This window comes from Camelus ferus, chromosome 15, assembly GCF_009834535.1.
Source record: "Camelus ferus isolate YT-003-E chromosome 15, BCGSAC_Cfer_1.0, whole genome shotgun sequence".
Lineage (NCBI taxonomy): Eukaryota > Metazoa > Chordata > Mammalia > Artiodactyla > Camelidae > Camelus > Camelus ferus.
The window spans coordinates 35,300,592-35,322,038 of NC_045710.1; the positions used below are offsets into that span (position 1 = coordinate 35,300,592).

At 39.7% G+C, this 21,447-nt stretch overlaps 1 protein-coding gene across 4 annotated transcripts in view; it reads right to left on the minus strand.

Moving 5' to 3' along the window:
* Window positions 1–21,223, minus strand: part of FSHR (follicle stimulating hormone receptor) — a 152,678-nt gene extending 131,455 nt beyond the window's left edge. For 2 of the 4 annotated variants that reach the window (XM_032497495.1, XM_006185785.2), the window contains exon 1: window positions 20,959–21,223. In XM_032497495.1, the coding sequence (XP_032353386.1) occupies window positions 20,959–21,110 (152 nt within the window). In that variant the 5' untranslated portion in view covers window positions 21,111–21,223. The remainder of the gene's footprint in view (window positions 1–20,958) is intronic. The other 2 variants (XM_032497496.1, XM_032497497.1) reach the window with 1 other exon arrangement.
* Window positions 21,224–21,447: the final 224 nt, after the last annotated feature.

A 21,447-nucleotide genomic window follows, 5' to 3' on the forward strand; every position in this document is an offset into this window, starting at 1 on the left:
CAGACTCACAGACATAGGAAAGAAACTATGGTTACCAAAGGGGAAAGGGCAGGGAGGGATAAATTAGGGGTTGGAGATTAACAGACACACATTACTATATATAAAGTAGATAAACAACAAGGACCTACTTTATAGCATAAGGAACTATATTCAGTTACTTGTGATGACATACAATGGAAAAGAATCTGAAAAGAAAAAAAATATATGTATGTATATGTATAACTGAATTACTTTGCTGTATACTTGAAACTAACATTGTAAATCAACTTCAGTTTAAAAAAAAAAGAGTTTAAAAAAAAAAAAGAAGAAACTAATCCTGAGGTATAATGTAATTATTCAGAAGCTCTTGAGTTGTTTTTTTTTTTTTTGAAGTGTGAATTTTTAGTGTAATATTCTAAAGGCAAAGAACAGCATAAGTTTATCTGCATCAGAAAACAAGACTGTAATTAAATATCCACATCACAATCTTTAGACTATGGAATTATTTTTCAGAGGATAAAGGCCTGTTGTCCTTAGGGTTAAGTCTGTCTCATAATCTTCACTGCACCACTCCCCCGCCCTCACGCCCTACCCCAGCCTTCAGCCCTGTTTCTCCTGCTTTCTTCCCCAGTCTGAGTTAGGCAGTTCCATTTTTTTTCAGCTGTTCAGGTTTATAATCTATAGCCGTTTTAGGCACTATTTTCCTTCACACCCCATATTCCATTTCTCAGTGAATTGGTTGTCTTTACATTTAAAATAGGGCTAGAATCTGACCCCTTCTCATCACCTCCATAGTTATCCCCTCCCAGTGACCCCCATCTCCTCTCAAAAGGATTATTGTAATAGCCTCCTGACTTGTCTTCTTGCTCTTATCTTGACATCCTTTAGTCTACTCTTAACAGCAATTCTGCCAAAGCTTAAATCGGATTCCCTCCCGCGCATGGCTTCCCTGCTCACCCTGAACAAAATCTGCTGTCCTTACAAGGGTCCACATGCAAACTCTCTGTGACCTTCTGAACTTCTCTCACACTGTGCCCTCTCTAATCATCCATTCAGTCCCTCTGACTTCCTTGCTGTTTCTTGCACATGCAGATGCATCCCTGTCTCAGAGTCCCTTGCTCTTGCTGGGCCCTCTTCTAGAACATTCTCCCCCCAGACGTCCACGTGGTTCAGTCCTTCACCATCTTTAGTTGTTTACTGAATAGGTTGCTTCTCTGAAGGGCTTCCTGGCCAGCATAGATACCATCTCTGACCTTCTATAGTCCCTTTCCTTGTTTTATTTTTCTTACTACCACATCTCACCATCTAGTGTATTAGATATCTTATTACTTACTTTTCATGGTTGTTACCCATCATCTACTATAGAATATAATCTCCATGAGAGCTTATCATCGCTTCCTGTTGTCTGTTTTGGTCTCTGCTGTTATCTCTAGCATGTAGAGTAGTATCTGGCACACAGGAGGCAATCAGTTAATTATTTGCTGAATGAATGAATGGTTGTTCACCAATTTCCCTTTCTTCGTTCCTTTGGAAATAATATTCAACTACCTGAGGAATTTTAAGGCCATCTGCTGTCTCAAATTTGCAGGACCTTTGGTTTTAAATACTGAACTAGAAAAGCCAGGAACAGTCTCACACACACACACGCACACACACACACACACACTCACACACACACTCTTGCAGTGGCCCTCACTCCTCAGACTTGCCACTCGCTGTAGTGATAGGGATGAAATGTCAGTTGCTAACAGACTGAAAGCCTAGGAAACTGCAGATGGCTGATGAGCTCTGTTACCCTCTGCTGCTCCCCTGACCGGGGCAGGGTCTACAGGGAAAATTGTCAATAAAAAGACACTAAGTCCTTTAGCTTATTCCTGCTGCCACTTAATCATGACAAGCCAGAAGAAAGAGACTGGCCAAAAAGGCAGGATTTTGACTACACAGGTAAGATTCTTAGAATCACAACTGACAAAGCAGCAAGGGTCTCTGGAAATGGTAGGTTGGGAAGGGCTGTGACCACCCCCATGAAGCTGGTTGATTATCAAAGGATTGGATGACTTCAGTCATAGTTCATTCTCAGGGCTCAAGTTTTCCTTCTGTTTAATGGGGAGGGAAGTGACTTTGGGGATCACTGTGTTCGGTTCTGTGACTTTATAGAAGAGTAAGCTGAGGCCCAGAAGTGCTAGATGATTCTCCTAGGCTGTATAATGAGGTGCTCTTGGCATTAGAACCTGATCCCGGATCTTCTCACTCCTAGTCCTGGGATCATGCCAGGTTGCTGTTTGACCTCTTTGCCCTGTGATACACATCTCAGGAGGTGGAACATGAGGGTTTCAGAGATGGCCTGCAGACCTGCCCCACAGGGAGGCATCTGTCTTTTATCTCTGCTTCCTGAACTCACCAGAGAAAAAGATTGTCGACTTGGATCATGCTTTGAGAAAGGGTGAGTGGCCAAGGTTGGGTTTGGTCAAACTTGTGGAAGGAAAAGGACTCTACAGAACCAAAACCAGGATAGTCAATAATTAGAATTGCTTGTGTAGTTCTGATTTGATAGGATGATTAGAACACCTCTATGTGTAGGGCTCAGTGGATACACTCAATCACTCCACACTGATGGGAGCAGAAAATTTGGTGAGGGACAGGCCTTTTGATACAGGGCAGAGAAATAATGCCATGTCATGATTCCTGGTCATTCTGGAGGTAAGAACATAATATGGTGTCCAGTACTGACAAGGGCCGCCGAGTCCCAACATACTAATTAAACATTTCAACATTATAAGATTACGTTTTGGAATGTAAAGGATACATACATATAAATATGAGATTATGGATTATTATTAAAAAGGCCTTACTTCTAGGCATCCCCAGAAATGAAAACCCTGACAGACGTACAAGGCTTTGTACCATATGTTTGACAAGATCAAACTTCAGGAAGTCCAAGAGGTGTGAAATCTGGATATCTTCAAATGTTTAAGTTAAAGAGATTGAAACAGGTTTGTTATTTCAAGTCCTCAAGATTATAAACTCTTTCTCTCCACTGCCCCGGATGTCTTGAAATGGTTCATAGCAGCTTCTTGGGGGTCTCGATTCCTCAGTCTGAGTCCTGAAAATACCACTTGGGGAAATTACTTAATTGTTTGATGCTTAGTGGCTTTATCTGAAAGTGAGGATGAGTGGGGCCTGCTGGGCAGGGTTTTTATGAGGACTAAATGAGATGATAAACTGAAACATGTAGGGCTGTGCCTGACATAGTACGGACACAATACATGTAAGCCCAATTATTTGTCTTTATTGTTATTATGTCTAGAGTCTCTGCTCAGTTTCCACTTTGCTAGCTGTCCTTGGGAAATCACTTAACCTCTGTGTACCCAGCAGCCTGGAGGGCCTGGACTCCCGGATTATTCCAAGTTCTGGCCTTGATCATGTGGTGAATGGTGCACCCTGACCTTCCTTCTGCCTTCTTGGTAGCTACTCTGTCGGTGCCAATAAGCCCAATTCAATTCATTTCAATTCAGTCCAATCCAATTCAATTTAACTCATCAGTTCAACTTACTGCAAGTCATTCATTTCATTTATTCAGAAATATCTCTTGAGGTCTAAGGCGTGCATAATACTTGCCAGACCTAAGACAGTTAAAAATGAGAATCCTTGTTTTTGAGGGTCCTACAAATCTAAATGCTTTCTGTAGCTTCATATCTTTCTAGGTGGAAAGAAAATGAGAAAGACTCTATCCCCTTAGGGGTTTAAAGGAGTTTTCCTTTAAACAATCTTGAGGAACAACATCTAGCCAGTCTCTGGGAAATGCAATTCTGATATCTAAGTGGTTCTAATTATTCCCTACTCAAGGAGAGCAGTTCCTAAAGGCTGGCAAATCTCCCCTGGAGGCTGCAGTAGACAAGCTATGCGCCTTCGGTGAAAACAAGACGGTGGCTGTCCCAGGGTTTAGACAACAGCAAAATAAACAAGGCTTCAATTAGGATTCAAGGGAGGTAGTGCAGGCTTTTCTATTTAGTCAAAAGGAATTGATTTCCCCTGGAGTATCAGTTACACCATATGATTATTGGAATGGAGACAACTTGACAGAGTGATGGAAAACAAAAGTAGGCGGGGTGGCAGATCAGTAGCTGATCTTGACTGTTTGCCTTGAAGGCAGAGTTAGAAAAATACAGCAGACGGCGAGGCAGGATATTTGGAACATTTTCCTGATATTTACGGTTTCATACTTACTTATTCATTTTTTTTTCCTTTTCTTTTGAAAAATAAAATGGGTTGGGGATCAACAAACAAAATGGTAAGTTTCAGGTTAATCCTAGGAAAAGTTATCTAGATCCAATTGGGGTCTATTTACTTACTGTGTGAAACGGTAAATTATCCCAGTGTTTCAGTAAGTTTCTCTGAAGGAATTATTTGTTTCAGAAATGTGTAGCTTTAGATCCAAAGATCTCCTAGGTGTAATATGCCCTCAGTGGGCCGCTACAGGCAATTGAACCAAATAATTGAATAAAAACTGATTCTTTTTGAAAAGACTTCTAATCACTTACATAATTTGTGTTTCTTAACTGAAAAGTAAGGCTGAGTCTAATTTGGTTTACCTACAGTCATAGAGATGTTTAAAGCCATTTGTGACACTCCACTCAGTTTCTCTGAACCATGCCTTGGTTCTTTCTACCCAGACTTCCACAAATTATTAAAACAGAGCTCAGAACTTCATTTTTATTTCCTGCTAGATAATCTTTCTTGGATTTGTAGATCTGGCTGGAAGTGCTCCAGGTTCCCCTCCTCTCACCCAAGTGCTGTACGTGGCACATTTTGAGAAATGAACTTGATCATTCAGAAGCTGTTTCCTTCGGGAGTAAAGGCTATTTATTTGATTTGCTGATGTTTGATTCGCTCTCCAGATGTTTTGTCTACCTACTCTGAATTCTCCCTATTACATATTTAAATCTTTTTTTTTTTTTCAATATCTAGCACATGTCTCACTTCTTCAAGGAAGTGCCCTATGTTTGTTGGTAGGTACCTCTCCCTTCAAGGAGCTTCTACAGTACTCAAATTTTGTTCTGCATTTCTGTCCTTCTCATGTTATCATATGATAACTTGAAAAGCCTGGTTCTTCTTCCGTGTCTGTGTCTGCTCTCTTCAGCTACATTAAAAGGATCTATGTGTCAGGGATGCACCTTTGGCTCTTATATCCCAGCCAGTGGCTGTACACAGAGTAAATGTTCCATAAAGGTGTGATGCCTGTAGTGGCAGGTCATGGATGATGTACTGCTCTGTTTAGGGTCTCAATGATTTTTCGGTGAAGATGCTGAACTCAGGATTTTGATATTACTTTTGGCTTGTTTTCCATTTGGTCTAACTGCATGCTCTCTGTCGCTGAAATTACTGCAGTCAAATGGTCAGGACTGTAAATACACAGGGAGAAGGTCATTTTGTCTCTATCCTGCTCAGGAGAAAACAAATCTGTATTTCTCCTTTGCTCTAACAAACCAGAGCAACCCTGGAAAGCATCCCTTTGGGCTGTAATTCCATTCCCACCTGTTTTGCTCACCATATCACAATGTTTAGGATACTGTTATGCCTGCCAAAAAGAGCAGTTAGTGACCTTATTTGGTAGGTGACAGCCATTATTATTCACTAGACTGGTATTCAGGACATGTGTACTGAATTATTTAAAACCAATAATGCACATGAAAAACATTAAAGTAAAAAATGGGCTGAAATACTTAATTCTCATGACATTTATTTCCTCCTGGCGTGCCCAACTGTTCTGCTTTGTTCAAGGGCACACAAAGAACTTCAGAGATGATAATCCTGGGTACCTGACTGCTTTGCTGCTTTCAGCTACAACTCACTCCCCCTCTGCTCAGCTTGCTGAAGAACACAGTGGTGGGATTGATTTTCAGCAGCTGACCAGCTCTGGAGTGAAACTGGTGAAAATTAAAAAAACAAAAAACAAAAACAAAAACCAAGACAAACAAAGAAAACTCCTCAAAAATCTGTGGAAATGGTCCTAAGAGCAAAGAGCAAAGGAGGAAACATATATTCAAGAAAACCTATGAAAATCCAGCAAAAAAAAAAGGGTAAGAATGTGCTATTTAAACCAAAACCACTGTCTTCCCCTCCTCTCCCACCTCAGAGAAGTGGATGCTCCACTCCAGAAGGCTGCTGTCAAGAACACAGGGTTCCCTCTCCTCCCAGCTCCCAGATGGGGGGCTTTCTTCCAGGAGAAGTAGGACTTCAGCATTTCCCATTTTGCTTGCAGCTGCCTGTTTCTGAACAAGTTTGGCTGGGAAGCTGGGGCTCCTTTCCTTTTACCAAGCCACACTTTTACACCAGGGGCTCTGTTTTGGGTGTGGCCTGCTGAGAATACTGGGCCCCTAGTACCCAGAATGCTACATTAGATTACCTGAAATGACAAAGAAAAAAAAACTATAAGGCATAAAAAGAAACAGGACATTATGACTCATACACTGAAAAATAAAGTAGACAATTGGAACTGCCTGTAAGAATAACCAGATGTCAGATACAACAGAAAAATATTTGAACATAGTCATTGTGAATATGTTCATGGAAGTTAAGGAAAGAGAGAAAAGTATGCTGGCAGTATTGCATCAAATAGAGAATATAAATAAAGAGATAGTAATTATTTTTTAAAAACAAAATGGAAATTCTGTAGTTGAGAGTACAATAAGGGAAATTAAAAAAAAAAAAATCACGAGAGTATCTCCACAGTGGATTTGAACTTGCAGAAGAAAGGATTAGAAAAATTGAAAATAAACCAATAGAGATTAATCCAAAAGCAGAGAGAAAAAGAATGAAGAAAAAGGAAGAGCACCTTAGAGAAATAAGGAACAAAATTAAGCACAACAACATTTGGGAAATGGAAGTAGCAGAGGAGAGAAGAGAAAAAAAGGAAAAATTTTGAAAAAAATAATGACTGAAAACTTTGTAGATTTATTGAAAAACCTCTAGCAAGCTCAATAAATTCCAGTAGGATGTACACAAAGAGACCCATGAACAGACACTTTACAGTAAAAATGCTGAAAATCAAAGATAAGGAGAAAATCTTGAAAGCAGTAAGAGAAAAATGACTCATTACTTACAAGGGACAACAGCTCACTTCTCATCAGAAACAGTGGAGGACAGAGATGGTGGGATAACATATTTAAAGTATTCAAAGGAAAAAACAACCTATAAACCAAGAACACTATATCTAGAAAACCCGTGTTTCAAAAGTGAAGACAAAATAAAGATTTTCCAGGATAAACGAAAACTTAGAGAATTTGCTGCTAGCAGAACTGTCCTGCAAGAAATTCCCTAAAGGAAGTTCTTTAGGCTGAACCAAGTGACCCTAGATAGTAATTCAAATCCACACAAACAAAAAGTACTCGTAAAGATAATTATGTAATTATAAAAGACTTATAACTCCACATTTTTCTCTTCTTCTCTTAACTAATAGGGAGTAGAGCTATATAAGTGTTACATATTCCACACCACACACATCTCTCTGTCTCTCATTAATCTAGCTGATTCTCATTAAGATGTATATAGTAAACCTTAGAGGACCCACTAGAAAAACAAAATCTCAAAAAATAGTAGAAATTATTAAAGAAATTTAAAACTACATTAGAAAAAATTCACTTGATGTGAAAGAAAGTAGTAAATGAGGAATATAGGGGAAAAGACATGAGACATAGAAAACAAAAAGTCAGATGAAAGTAAAAATAGCAAATGTAAATCCAGCTACATCAATGATACCATTAAATGTGACTGCATCAAACATTCCAGTCATAAGGCAGAGATTGTCAAACTGAATTGGATTAAAAATATGATCTAACTATATGTTCTCTAAAAGACACGCTTTATATTCAAAGACACAAATAGATTGAAAGTAAAAGGGTTGAAAAAGTATTTACATCATGCAACAGCAGCCTCAGGAAAGCTGGAGTAGCTATACTAATTCCAGAAAAAAGAGGCTTTAAAACAAAACAAAACAAAAATGTTACTAGATATAAAGAGGAACATTTTATGAGGATAACAGGCTCCATCAATCAGGAAGATATAACAATTATAAACATATACACCTAGTAACAGAGCAAGATACAGGAAGCAAAAATGGACAAAAATCAAGAAATAGATTATTTGACAATAATAGTTGAAGACTTCAATACCCAACTTTCAATAATAGACAGAACAACTAGACAGAAAGTCAACAAATATGTAGGAACAATGCTATTAACCAACTAGATCTAACAGACATGTATAGAACCCTCAACCCCACAACAACAGGTATACAGTCTCCAGTCTTCTCGAATGCACATGAAACATTCTCCCAACATTCTCCATTCACCAAGACAGTGTGGTACTGGTACAGGAGTAGACATATAGATCAGAGGAACAGAACTTAGAGTCCAGAGGCATACCCCCATGCCTCTATGGCCAACTAATTTTCAACAGGGGTGCCAAGATCATTCAATAGGGAAAAAATAGTCTTTTCAGCAAATGGTACTGGGATAGCTGGATATTCACATGCAAAAAAATGAAGTTGGATAATTATCTATCATATACAAAAATTAACTCAGAATGTATCAAAGGCCCACATGTAAGAGGTAAAACTACAAAACTCTCAGATGAAAACATGGAAATAAATTTTCATGACCTTGGATTTGGCAAATAATTCTTGGATATGAAATCAAAGTGCAAATAACAACAAAATATACACGAGATTTTATCAAAATAAAAAACTTTTGTGCTTCAAAGAACACCACTAAGAAAGTGAAAAGACAACACACAGAATGGGACAACATATTAGCAAATTATACATCTGTTAAGGGACTTGTATCCAGAATGTCAGTTAAGGTCAATTAATCCTCAACAAAGGAGGCAGAACATGCAATGGAAAAAAGACAGTCTCTTCAATATGTGGTGCTGGGAAAACTAGACAGCTACTTATAAAAGAATGAAATTAGAACATTCTCTACAAATAAAAGGAAAACTCGTAGTGGAGTAAAGACCTAAATGTAAGACTGGAAACCATAAAACTCCTAGAGGAAAACATAGGCAGAACACTCTATGACATAAATCGTAGCAATGTATTTTTGGATCTGTCTCCTAAAGCAAAGGAAATAAAGGCAAAAAGAAACAAATGGGACCTATTTAAACTTAAAGGCTTTTACATGGCAAAGGAAATCATTAACAAAATGAAAAGACAACCTACTGAATAGGAGCAAATATTTGCAAATGATATATCTTATAAGGAGTTAATACAAAAATACACAAACAGCTCATACAACTCAACATCAAATTTAAAAACCCGATTAAAAAATGGGCAGACGACCTGAATAGACATTTTTCCAAAGAGTACATGCAGATGGCCAACAGGCACAGGAAAAGATGCTCAGCAATGCTAATCAGCAGGGAAATGCAAATCAAAACCACAATGAGATAACACCTCACACCTGTCAGAATAGCTATCATAAAAAAGAACACAAGTAACAAATGTTGACAAGGATGTAAACAAAAGGGAACCCTGATATTGGTGGGACTGCAGCTTGGTGCAGCCACTGTGGAAAACAGGATAGAGGTTTTTCAAAAAAATAAAAATTGAACTACCATATGACTCAACAATTCTATTCCTGAGTACATATTCAAAAAAACCCCAAAACACTAATTCGAAAAGATACATGCACCCCAGTGTTCACAGAAGCATTATTTACAATAGCCAAGATATGGAAGTAACCTAAGTGTCCATCAACAGATGAATGGATAAAGAAGATGTGGTATATTTATACAATGGAATACTACTCACCCATAAAAAGGATGAAATTGAAATTTGCCATTTGCAACAACATGAATGGGCTTGGAGGGTATTATGCTAAGTGAAATAATTCAGACAGAGAAATAGTGTCTGATACCACTTATATGTGGAATCCAAAATATACAGCAAACTAGTGAATATTAAAAAAAAAAAAAGGAAACAGACTCAGATATGGAGAATAAACTAATGATTAGCAGTGGGGAGAAGGAGGGGTGTGGAGAAAGTTAGGGGTAGAGGACTAAGAGGTACAAACTATTATGTATAAAATAAATTACAAGAATATATAGTACAACACAGGGAATATAGCCAATATTTTATAATAACTATAAGTGGAGTAAAACCTTTAAAAATTGTGAATCACTATATTGTACACCTATAACTTAGATAATATTATATGTCAACTACACTTCAATAAAAAAAGACAACTCAGTTAAAAATTGGGCAGAGCATCTGAATATAGGTTCAATAGAGACAAGATACAAATGGCCAATAAGAATATGAAAAGCTTGACACCATTACTCAGCAAGGAAATGCAAATCAAAACCACAGTGAGATACTTGATACTCACTAGGATGGCTAGAATCAAAAAGTCAGATAGCTAGTGTCATTGAGGATGTGGAGACATAGGCAACTTCACTCCCTGTTTATGGGAATGTAAAATGGTTCAGCCACTTTGGAGAACAGTTTGGTGTTTCCTCAAAACATTAAACATAGAAAAATACTCCTTTGTATCGATATACCACATTTAGTCTATTCATTCATCTATTGATGGACGTTGGATTATTTACCTTTTGGCTATTATGAATAATACTGCTTTAGACACTTGTACATAAGTTTCTGTGTGGACATCTGTTTTTATTTCTCTTAGCATATAGCTAGGAATGGAATAGTTGAGATATGGTAATGCTATATTTAATTCTTTGTAGGTGTCAGGGTTTCAGTTGGGTATAACTTGTCTTGGGCTCCATGAAGAGGTCAGGAATGGCCTACTGGATGCAGGTGGGATTTAAAGCCAGGGAACTAATGCGATCACTATAGAGAGGATACAGATGCGTGAGAAAAGAGGGTCTGGATGAAGCCTGGGAATTTCCAGCACTTAAAGACTGGCTAGCAGAGAAGACCAAGGTCCAGAGTGGGATGTAAGAGGAAAGGTTGTTCAGTGTCACAGAAGCTGGAAGTCAGGAAAAGCAGGAGGATGGTCAACTGTGTGGTGTGTTTCTGAGAGGCATGTAACATGTAGCGGGGGGAGTTTCCATTGAATCTGATACTTGAATGGCATGCCTTCCTCTTATATTCAAACTTTTATTTGAAAAAATAATATAACCATAGTGTAAAACATACTGAAAATAAAGAAGTTTATTGGTACCTATGACAAGATCATTTTTTAGTGGAAAAATGGGAAGAGAGCCAGATTGAGTGGGTTGAATAATGAATGAAGATTCTGGGGAAGAAATGGCATAGTAAACAAATAACTCAGTAACTATTGGTTTCCTCTTAAACCCTACTGAGAAGACAAGAAGGGGATTTTTTCTTTCTTTTCTTTTTAAAAATTTTTTATTTTTTTTAAATATTAAATTTTATTAAAGTATGGTTGATTTACAATGTTGTGGTAGTTTCAGGTGTACAGCAAGGTGATTCATTTATATATATACATATATATTCTTTTTAAGATTCTTTTTCATTATAAGTTATGACAAGATATTGAAAATAGTTCCCTGTGCTATACAGTCAGTCCTTGTTTATCTATTTTATATATAGTAGTGTGTATGTATATGTTAATCCCAAATTCCTAATTTATCCCCCCACTCCCCCATCCCTTTTCCCTTTGATAACTATTTTGTTTTCTACATCTGTGAGTCTATTTCTGGCTTGTAAATAAGTTCACTTGTATCATTTTTTTAGATTCCACATATAAGTGACATCATATGATTTTTATCTTTCTCTTTCTGGCTTACTTCACTTAGTCTGATAATCTCTAGTCCATCCATGTTGCTATTAATGACATTTCATTCTTTTTTATGGCTGAGTAATAATCCATTGTATATGTATATGCCATATCTTCTTTATCCGTTGATCTGTTGATGGACATTTAGTTTGCTTCCATATTTTTCTTTCTTTTAAAGCCATAAAGCCATACGGACAGAGGAAGAAGAGCAATAACATTTTAGGGTTGTAAAGAACATGGATAAATGTGGTTCTGGAACTAGTCCAGCCAGCGTCTCCTGGAGCTGTTTAGAAATGTAGAATCTCAGGCCTCTCCTCAGACTTCCTGAGTTGGAATCTGCATTTTCCTAACACAGTCCTCTGATGTGCTTGCACGTTAAAGTTTGAGACATGCTGACTTGGCAGATTGTAGAAAATGGAATCCTTAATCAGTGTGATTTACCCTGCATGATCCCTGGAACACTCAAGAACTGGAGGCACTGGTGTCACCAAAAGCAGGACTGGGGAGTAAATAGGATCGAGGTGCCAACATGAAGAGGGGTGTGGAATGGTTGTTTAAGAAGCAGCTGGAGCAGACCACCCACCTGGAGTGGTCAGGCCAGCACTCCTCCCCACCTGAGCAAAACACCAAAGGTTTATTCTTTAAAGAGAGTAGAGAGTTTCTGAACTAGAGGACAACAGGGGCCTCTTAGGGCTTCCGGCTGCTGAGACTGCAGCCCTTTTCCCCAGCCACCAGGGCGCTGGCAGTTAGGGCTTCCCCCTCCAATAGGAGCTTGGACAGCCTTCCCCAGGGAGTGTGCCTAGCCTAGGAGGCGGGATCTAGATAGCGACACAGTGATTCCCCAGTTCAGTGGACCAGCCATTTCTTTTATTTATATCTCTGTGGCTGTTTTGCTTCTTCTTTCCCCATAGCTCAGCTTCCAGAGCTACTTTGTAACATTCCTGTCTGGCTATCATAACTGTTTGTTCTCTTTTCTCTTGAATCTAGTATTTGTTGGGGGGAATCAGATGCGGTTCTAAGACTGAATGTTCTTGTTGAAGGAGCTCAGCAGATTTTCACAATCGGGCCTGAGAAGCAGTCTTGCTACTGTATACAGGATGCCAGATGACCTCTTTGCTTGTCACCATAAATCTCATATTTGCTTTCCTTGCCTTTCCAGTTTGTTTTCTGAATTAAAAGAATGTTTCTGGTTGCATTTTCTGCTGCCCTCCCTCCCCAGTATATTTACTTACAGAAAGTCTGCACTGCTTGCCTATAAAACAAACACCAGTTAAATGCAGCTTTCATTCGTGTGTCCTGAGCAGAAATTAGCCATGGTAGACTTGTGGCAGTGGCAAAGGTTTGGGGCTGACTGTTGATAATTGCCCGGGCTGTGATCTGATGATGGCAAGTTCTCATTCTTTTGCGTTCAATTTGTTTTTCTGTTCTAAACATAGCCATGCAAAATAGTTTGAAATTTAGAGGAAAGATAAATTGCTTATAAATTCAAGAGTATATGAGAATTCCTTATTGGTGTCCTTCTTATGCCAAAGTAGACATTTTTAAGGTGTGTCATTTTCAGAAGAGACACACTAAGACTCTAAGACTAACTCTGTGTGATTACCAGATTTCATAGATGATAGTCAGTGGCTCTGAAAGGAGGCAGTCAGACACATCCATTGACATATGAACTCCTTTACCCGCTCTCTCCCCTACATCCACATAAGAGTATTCACAAGTACAAACAGCTTTGGGAAAAATTGTGAGGTTAGCAAAGAAAACAGTGCAGCCTAAGCTTCCCCATTCGGTGCTGTTTTCCACCTTCTGTACCATTCTCTTCTGTCCCAACTCAAAAGGTCCAGACTCTTATATTTGCCCAATTTGAAAACTTCTAGTCAAATATTTGGACATCTTCCAGTTTCCTTCTCCTAACCTTGTCATAAATTTGCTGGTGTTCATTTGTCATTCTATTTTATTTGAGGTCCTTGTTTTCCTTGTAAAATGAAGCAAGAATTTTCTGACCTTTTAAAAAAATGGGGTGCTCTGGAAGTAGCCCTGCACAGCTCCTGAAATCAACCCTAGGTGGTCAAAAAAGCAAATCTATTTATTATTTTATTTTTAGGGGGGAGGTCATTAGGTCTATATATTTAATTATTACTTTGTTTTTTTTTTAATGGAGATACTGGGGATTGAACCCAAGATCTCATGCATGCTAATCATGCACTCTCCCACTTGAGCTATATCCTCCCCCTGAAAAAAGCAAATCTAGATGGGACAGGCAGACACCTGTCTTCGTGTCATTTTTTCCCCCTGGCATTAAGCAGGCAAGCATTTTCTCATTGGCTCTCGCTAGGCATTGGTTTCTTCCAGCTCTCACAATCTGTGATTTCATATTGCACAAAGCCACTTGGAATTAATTGTCAAATGAGTGGTTTTGACAATGACCATTCTGGGTTCCGAGGGGCATTTTTATCGTTGTGGGTAAAAGTGAGGAAAAGCATTATTGTCATTACTTGTTTGATGCTCTTCTGTTTTAGCAAGTCCATGCGAGCAGGCATCGTGCCTCGCCTATTGATTCTTTCTCCCAAGTGCCCAGTATAGGGCCTTGCACAAATGTAGTCAATAAATATTTGATGTTGAAAGAAAACTTCATGAAAAGTGAGCATCTTTACTTGGTCTCAAAAGCTGAATATACTGGAGTAGAAGAATACATTTCAGATTGGAGAAAATAATTGTATTTAGGTAGAGGAAGAGAAGGTATGTTTGGGAACTGGGGAATAGAAACCAGTCCTTAGAGTATCGAGAGGATGAACAATGAGAGAGAAGACAGGGGAGTTAATTTGAGGACAAACCATGGAGGAGTAGAAGCAGTTCTGTCTTCTAGGGATTTGATGGTATCTTCTGAAACAAAATTTAGTAGACTTTCTTCAAAGGGACAGGATATTTTAAACTGGGGCCACTCCTGAAATCTAGTGCTCCAGTCTCTGGCCCTTTCTTTCTCATGCCCTTCTGTTCCAGGAGAGTTTTGAATGAAATATGAGATGACCTCCAATCAGCCTTTGTTTATCCAGCTACAAAGTTATTGTTGGAGCTGGGATCCCTCACCAAACTGAAAATAACGAGAGAGATAGAGAGAGAGAGAGAGGGAGAGAGGGAGAGAGGGAGAGAGGGAGAGAGGGAGAGAGGGAGAGAGGGAGAGAGAGGCGAGGGGAGAGGTGTCTGCGGGAGTTTTTCTGTGTTGCATTTGTAAATAACACAGCTTAACAGAACTATCTGTTAAGTCTAAGAACCATTCCCCCGCCCCTCAAATCCCACAACTGAAGTCACAGAAGCTTAAGAATTATATACTTGTTGGACTTGGAGGCCTAGAAAAAGCCTGTTGGTTTTGGAAATTTGGGTGCCTGAAGATGTTTGTAAAATCAAAGCATTTTAGGGTTGAAAGAAACCTCAGCACTATTTTACTTCCACCTTATACCAGTCTACTGATGACTTTTCTCTCCCATATCCTCAATTGATCTCTCTGGTTCACTGAATCTTTGCTGGAATTTTAGGATCCCTATTTCTTAAGAGGTCTTCCTCAATCATAGCCTGGTGGAGATACAAAAATTGGATCATGCTCTACATTTTCCACTATTTCTGGTACAGGATTCTGTGATGGCTTTGTGTTGACTCTTGCTGAAAAAGGCCTGGGAGAAGGCGTGAAAGACAAGTGGACACTAGTCACTCCTAAGATTAAGAATAGAATTGAGTTCAGGTCTTTGGCAAGGGTTCGGTTGCTTTACTCAATTCTTTTTCTTCTTCTTCTTCTTTTTTTTTTTTTTTTTTGCACATCCCTTGAAGATTTTCAGATCAGTCGACATATTCCATACGAAAGAAAGAACAAGGTAATGGCATGTTCAGGTCAAAGACACAAAACAGGCTCTGAGATACTTTAGGGAGAGGGCAGATTAAGAAGAAACACCCACATCACGTTATCATCAGATCCTAAGCAATTAAAAATAATGACTCTCTTTCCATGTGACCTTATGGGATAGATAAGCTAGAATCTAGTCTAAATAAAGCAAAATTGGAGAGTTTAAAGCCAGCAGCTTAAAAAAAAAAGTGTAGTCCAATCAACCACAGTGACTAGATAACCCAATTAGTGGCTTTGGAGAGAGATAATCAAAAGTTAAATGAATTTCCCATTTCCTGCAAAGATGTTCTGTTTCTGAAGCTTAGGCTTCCTGGGTAGAGGCCTTGGGTGATGAAGGACAGCAGTCACCTTTAGGGAAACAAGGGGATTTTATCATCACCAAGCAGTGCAGTTCTGCACTGTCAAATCCCCACTCTTCAATAGCTGATAATGACGCTCTAAATTACAGCTCTTAGCCACTTCTCAGAGTAGACTTTATCCTCTACTTTAAAACATTTTTTTCGCCTGCAATATAATTTTTCCTTTTTCCCTTTCAAGGTACTGCATTCTATAGCTGTTTTTTCCCCTCCTAATTCCTCTGCAGGGAATTCTTACCCCTAGCCCAATTAAATTCCAAATGTTGGACATCGACATACCATTTCTCTCTGAAGTTGACACAAGGTTTTATTTTGAGAGAAAAGATTACCTAGACATTAGCATGAAAACTGTGCTGTTTGGTTTTTGCCAAGAAATATCTCAACAAGGCAGTAGAAGTCTCTGGATTGGGCACCCAGAGCAATCTGCGCAGTGAGGTGTTTGGTCTTGCTATCCAGGCAGAACTACAATAATGAAAGCACATCTGGGAAACACTAGAAACCTAACATGCAGGGTTTGGAATCTGACCCTAATTGGCAAAAATTGTATTTCTTTGAACATTCTTGCCTGGTTTAAAGGAATTTTATTTAGGCAATTTTATTCATCCTTCCAATATTTTTGTTAAGAATAGAAAAGCAGGTATTATTAAGTTAAGGGAATTGAGTGATGTGCCTAAAATACAGAATGTTCAACTTTTAACTCAGGAGACTTTGTTTCTAGTCTATGTATCTTTCTTTCTGAATAAATTAATGAATTCTGGAATGACATACAGGCATTTTCTGTAAAACAAACACATAAAAAAGCAAGGAAAACAAGGAGACTATTAAATTCCACGGTAGTTCACCACAGGGAGACCGATAATCATCTTTTATAAAAATCTTTCTTTGATACTGGGGAGCAGAGCAAATAAACAGATGTAATTCCCTTTTATTTATTGTATCATTTGTGCTACATATAATTGAGGGCCCTGAACATACATTGCATTGAACCAGGCATAAGAAGGAGTATAAAGGAAATTTTCACTGCAGTTGAGGAAATTAAACACACATGGAAAATTAAGTGCAAAGCAAGATTGTAAAATGAATTGAACCAGGGGTCAGATTAAATAAAGATGGAGTGGTCAGGGCGTCTTTCATGCAAGAGGCAACCTCTGAGCAAGAGTATGATAAGTACGTTGGGTTTCAAGAGGCAAAGAAGAAACTCAAGACCGTGTAAGCAAGAGGTATAACAAAAACACAGGGGACACCAACTGAGCTTGAGAGCGAGTCTTTATCAGCCTTGTGAAGTAGATGGCTCCCGCTGGAGTAAAGTGAGAGGTAAAGTCAGAAACATGAGTCACTGAATGATTTTGAATCATAACCTGGTAGCCACAGTGGTTTACGGAGAAAAATGGAATGATGGTGTTCAGGCTGGTTTGGAGAAGAGACAGGTTGGTAGCAAGAAGGTAAAAGAGGACATAATTATTTAATCCAGGCTTTAGATGTTCAGATCCCAAACAAAGATGACGGCAATGAAAAAAAAAAAAGAGAGAGAGAGAATTATTGCTAGTAGCAGCATGAAGGAAGTTGGTAAAATTGATTAGATATGGGCGATCGGGAAAGTGAAACCTCCATGAGGAAGAGAATTGAAATGTCAGTATTTAACACATGAGGAAGTCAGAAGTGGTTTTAGTAGCTGTGCAATGTATTCCTTTTCACGCTTCAGAAAAAGTAACACCTAGTTCTCTCACGGCTATAGTCTGTAGTTCAGAACCATCATCCTCATTAAGGACACATCGCATTCTTAAGTAGCTGCTTTTCAGGCACAAAGCAATGAATACCCAGCCGAGGGTCCTTCTCTAGCTGTAATTGAGCACTGAAGTGGGAGTCAGGAAATCTGGGTGGCAGTTCAGACTTGATAAGGGGTTCGTTCTGGTGGCTGGGGTTAGATAGACAAGCTTTGAATCAGTCTTTCTCAAACTGTGTTCTACAGAATGATAATAATCCCTGAAGATGCTCTTAAAGAAAAAAAAAAAATACCACAATTGAAATTGTTTGCAAACATCAGAAAGTCTATTTCCCTCTTGGAGATGGCAGAACTTTCCTGGCACAGCGAAAGGCTTCCCTTTTGACCCACAATACTGACACATCCCTCAGAACTAAGGGCCTACTAAGGAGAGACAGAACTAGCTCCTAACTAAACAATAATCTATGGTTGTGGGATATGGCTAGTGATCCAAACCAAAACAGCAAAACAAGGAATATAAAGCAAAGGGAAAATATGATTAGAAAATTAGAGGTTAAATGCTGGGTCAATTAAAATAGCAATGAGATACAGGAACTTGCTGTGAGGAGAGGGGCTGGCACAGGCAGCCTATAATATAATCTCAGTACAAATCTCCCTAAGCCAGGAATGACCATCAGTGGACTCTTTTTTTTCCTCCTAGTGTTGTGGTCATCTGACCCTGCTGAAGAAAACGATATCTATTTATCTATACTGTCACTTAGACTTAAATTTTCAGATTTTGAATGGGTGTTCACATTCTTCTTAGAAATTCTAACTTCGGGGAGAATAAAGCCAGATCAAAGGGTCCTTTCTAGATTCATTGACTGCCTCCAAGTGAAGCTGGGTTTCTAGGGTAAGTCTGAAGTCAAAATTCTTTTGCCTGTGGTCAGAATGAAACCTGCTCCCTGAGTTCTTGGCAAATATTGCAAACTTAAAGGAACACATTTTCTTACTCAGAAAGTAAGTGCACAGAAAGTAAGTGCTCCAGCCACTGGGGGGAAGAGGAGATTATTCTTAAGTCAGTGGGACATTATGTAGACTATCTCAGAATTATAAGGATCCTTACATCAATTTTTCAAAACATTCTCATACCTATTGATTCATTTGATCATCATTGGATGCCCTCTGTGGTGTTTTTTCTCTAGCGTTTTGCAGATGACAACAGCAACAACCACCCCGTGCCCCCCGCTTGAGAGGCCTTGTGCTGGGTGTTTTATGCTCATTGTCTCATTTAGTTCTCATAGCAACTTTGTAAAGAAGGCACACATTATAATTTCCATGATGCAGCCAAGAGCCCAGGTGACAGAGCAAAAAACAGTGTCATAGCCTGGGTTTGGACCCAGGTTTCTTGGATTCCAGAGTCTACACACTGCCACCTCTGAGCGGTCAGAGTCAGTTAAAGGCCCCTTGTGCCCATCACCTTAGCACTCCCTCCATTCCTGACCCTGCTCGTGCACTGCAGCACTTTGTCTTTGGTGCTGTGTTGTCACAGGCTGTCGAATCCCTCCTGAAGCCAGGAGTATGTCATGCCTCTCAGCTATAGTGTCAGTCAGAAGTGGGCATTCTACAGACTGGGGGCCAAAGCTGGCTGCTGCCTGTTTTTCTAGGCAGAATGAAAAAAAAAAACTCTCTTCTTGTAAAGAGATACCAGAAAGCAGATAGTCTAGCATAGAAGGGAGTTTTGGATAGAGGAATACCACCCTAAAATTAAGCCCGGTTAGACGCTATCTAACAACTTGTTGGCGCTTCTTGGCTCAGGGAAACACTGGAAAAAGGCAAGAAGGGCCAGGGGAGGTATGCACAACAATTCAAATAAGCAGGTTGTATTAAAACCACTAGAAGTTAGGAAACTGAGACTCAAAAGGAGGTTAAGTAATTATTCACTGCTGCTTAGGAGCAAGTGACTTCTCACAGGAGCTCAGACACCCAGGCCTGCTCCTGTGATTATAATGACCTGACAAAGCAGACCGTCTGTGCAGAGGCACATCCTTCTCTGTAATCAGGCACAACTGTCTCATCTGAGGCGGTGTAGCGGAAACACAGAGCCAGCCAGTTATTTTTCCTGCCCACTGCAGCTGCCTCTGGGTAGGCACAGAGGACTTGTGATGCCCAGGGGAAAAGTAGCAAGCAGAATCAACCCAGGTCTGTGGCCATTTGTTCCCGAATGGAAATCTGACATGCAACACCAACGTGTTTGAGTGTAGATATGGTAACTGGTAAATGAAAAGATGACCACCTTCCGCGGTAAATGAGTCATCCATGGCTTTGGGGAACCAAGATTAAAACAGGCTTCCAGAATAGCAGCTTCTGTTTAAAACTGTTGGAATGAAAACACTGAGGATATCCACGGCCTCTGAGACACAGTCGGCCAGTTCTCAGGGGAGACAGTAACTGGACTATTTAATAGTCCAGCCTTCCTCTTGCTCTAATGCAGTAGAAGTGGGATTTTAAAGACAGAACAGTAGACTGTGAGTCACAAGTCCTGATTCCTAGTTTTGGCTCTGCCTCAGCTCATTGTGAGAGTTTGGGCAATTGTCTTCACTCTCCAGACCTCAGATTCCTCAACTGCAAAATAGAGAGAGTGAAATGGTATCTAAAACTTTGTCCAACTGGAAGTCTGTCTACTTCCTATTAAAGTAGTTCAGTAAAAATCTGAAGGTGGGAATCACATCTTCCCAGCGGTGTAAAGATTACCCTATAGCTCTCCTCCCCTCCCTGCCTCCTTCTTTCTCTTCTTTCTTCCTTCCTTCGTATCCCTTCCCTCTCTTACAACTCCTTTTTCCCCAGGAAGCAGAATCTCAGTTCAGGAATTACACACAGTGTGCTGCTCACTTAAATTGGAGCCATCTTTCTGCCTCCAATCCTACTCTTCTAAGTTTCTCCTTTTCCCTCGTTTTACTTTTCTCCACCAAAGAGAATATGGGACCCAAGAGCAAGTGTCTCGAAAACACTAAAAAGTCTTCCTTTTGCCTTTGGATTCAGGTTTCCACACTGCCCTTCCCCGCCGCATCTAAGACAAATGCTCACTAAGATCCTTAGAGAACCGCAGGGCAGGAGCGTTGGGCTGGGGGAGTTTGTTTTATTTGAGCCTTCGGTCAGGGCAGAAATATTTCAGCTCAACAGTTATCAGCCTCATGTGAAAATAATAATAGCACGCAACACACAAACACCAGCCAAGCTGTGGTTCCCGCTGCCTCTGATACTCACAGTTCAACCGCATTCCTGGGGAGGTCGGAGGGGATCTCTGTCACCTTGCTCTCTTGGCAAAGGAAAACCCCGTTAGAGCATTGACAGATCCGATGATGGCATCCTGAGCCCAAGCTCAGGAATGCCAGCAAGGACACCAGGAGCAAGGCCATGTTTATTTATCCATCCACCTGCTTTCTTCCTGCATCTGCAGAGAAAAATCTCCAGACTTCAGAGGCTCCACACTGTGCCCTTACGAGAAGAGATCTGCCTTGGGAGCCAGTAGGGTCATGTGACCCACCAAGAGATGCTTCTTTTTTTTCCTCTGGGGCATTTCCAGACGAATAGCAAAATTCCTGTGTACCAACAGTGATTTTGAGGGACAAGATAAGCTACTCCTTTATCTTTCTCGACTGGGTTTCTTACACCCTGACCCAAGGAGGACAGCATAGAGAACCTCGATGCGTGTCTGAAATAGTTTATATTAATGTCACTCTAGAAGTGTCCCTG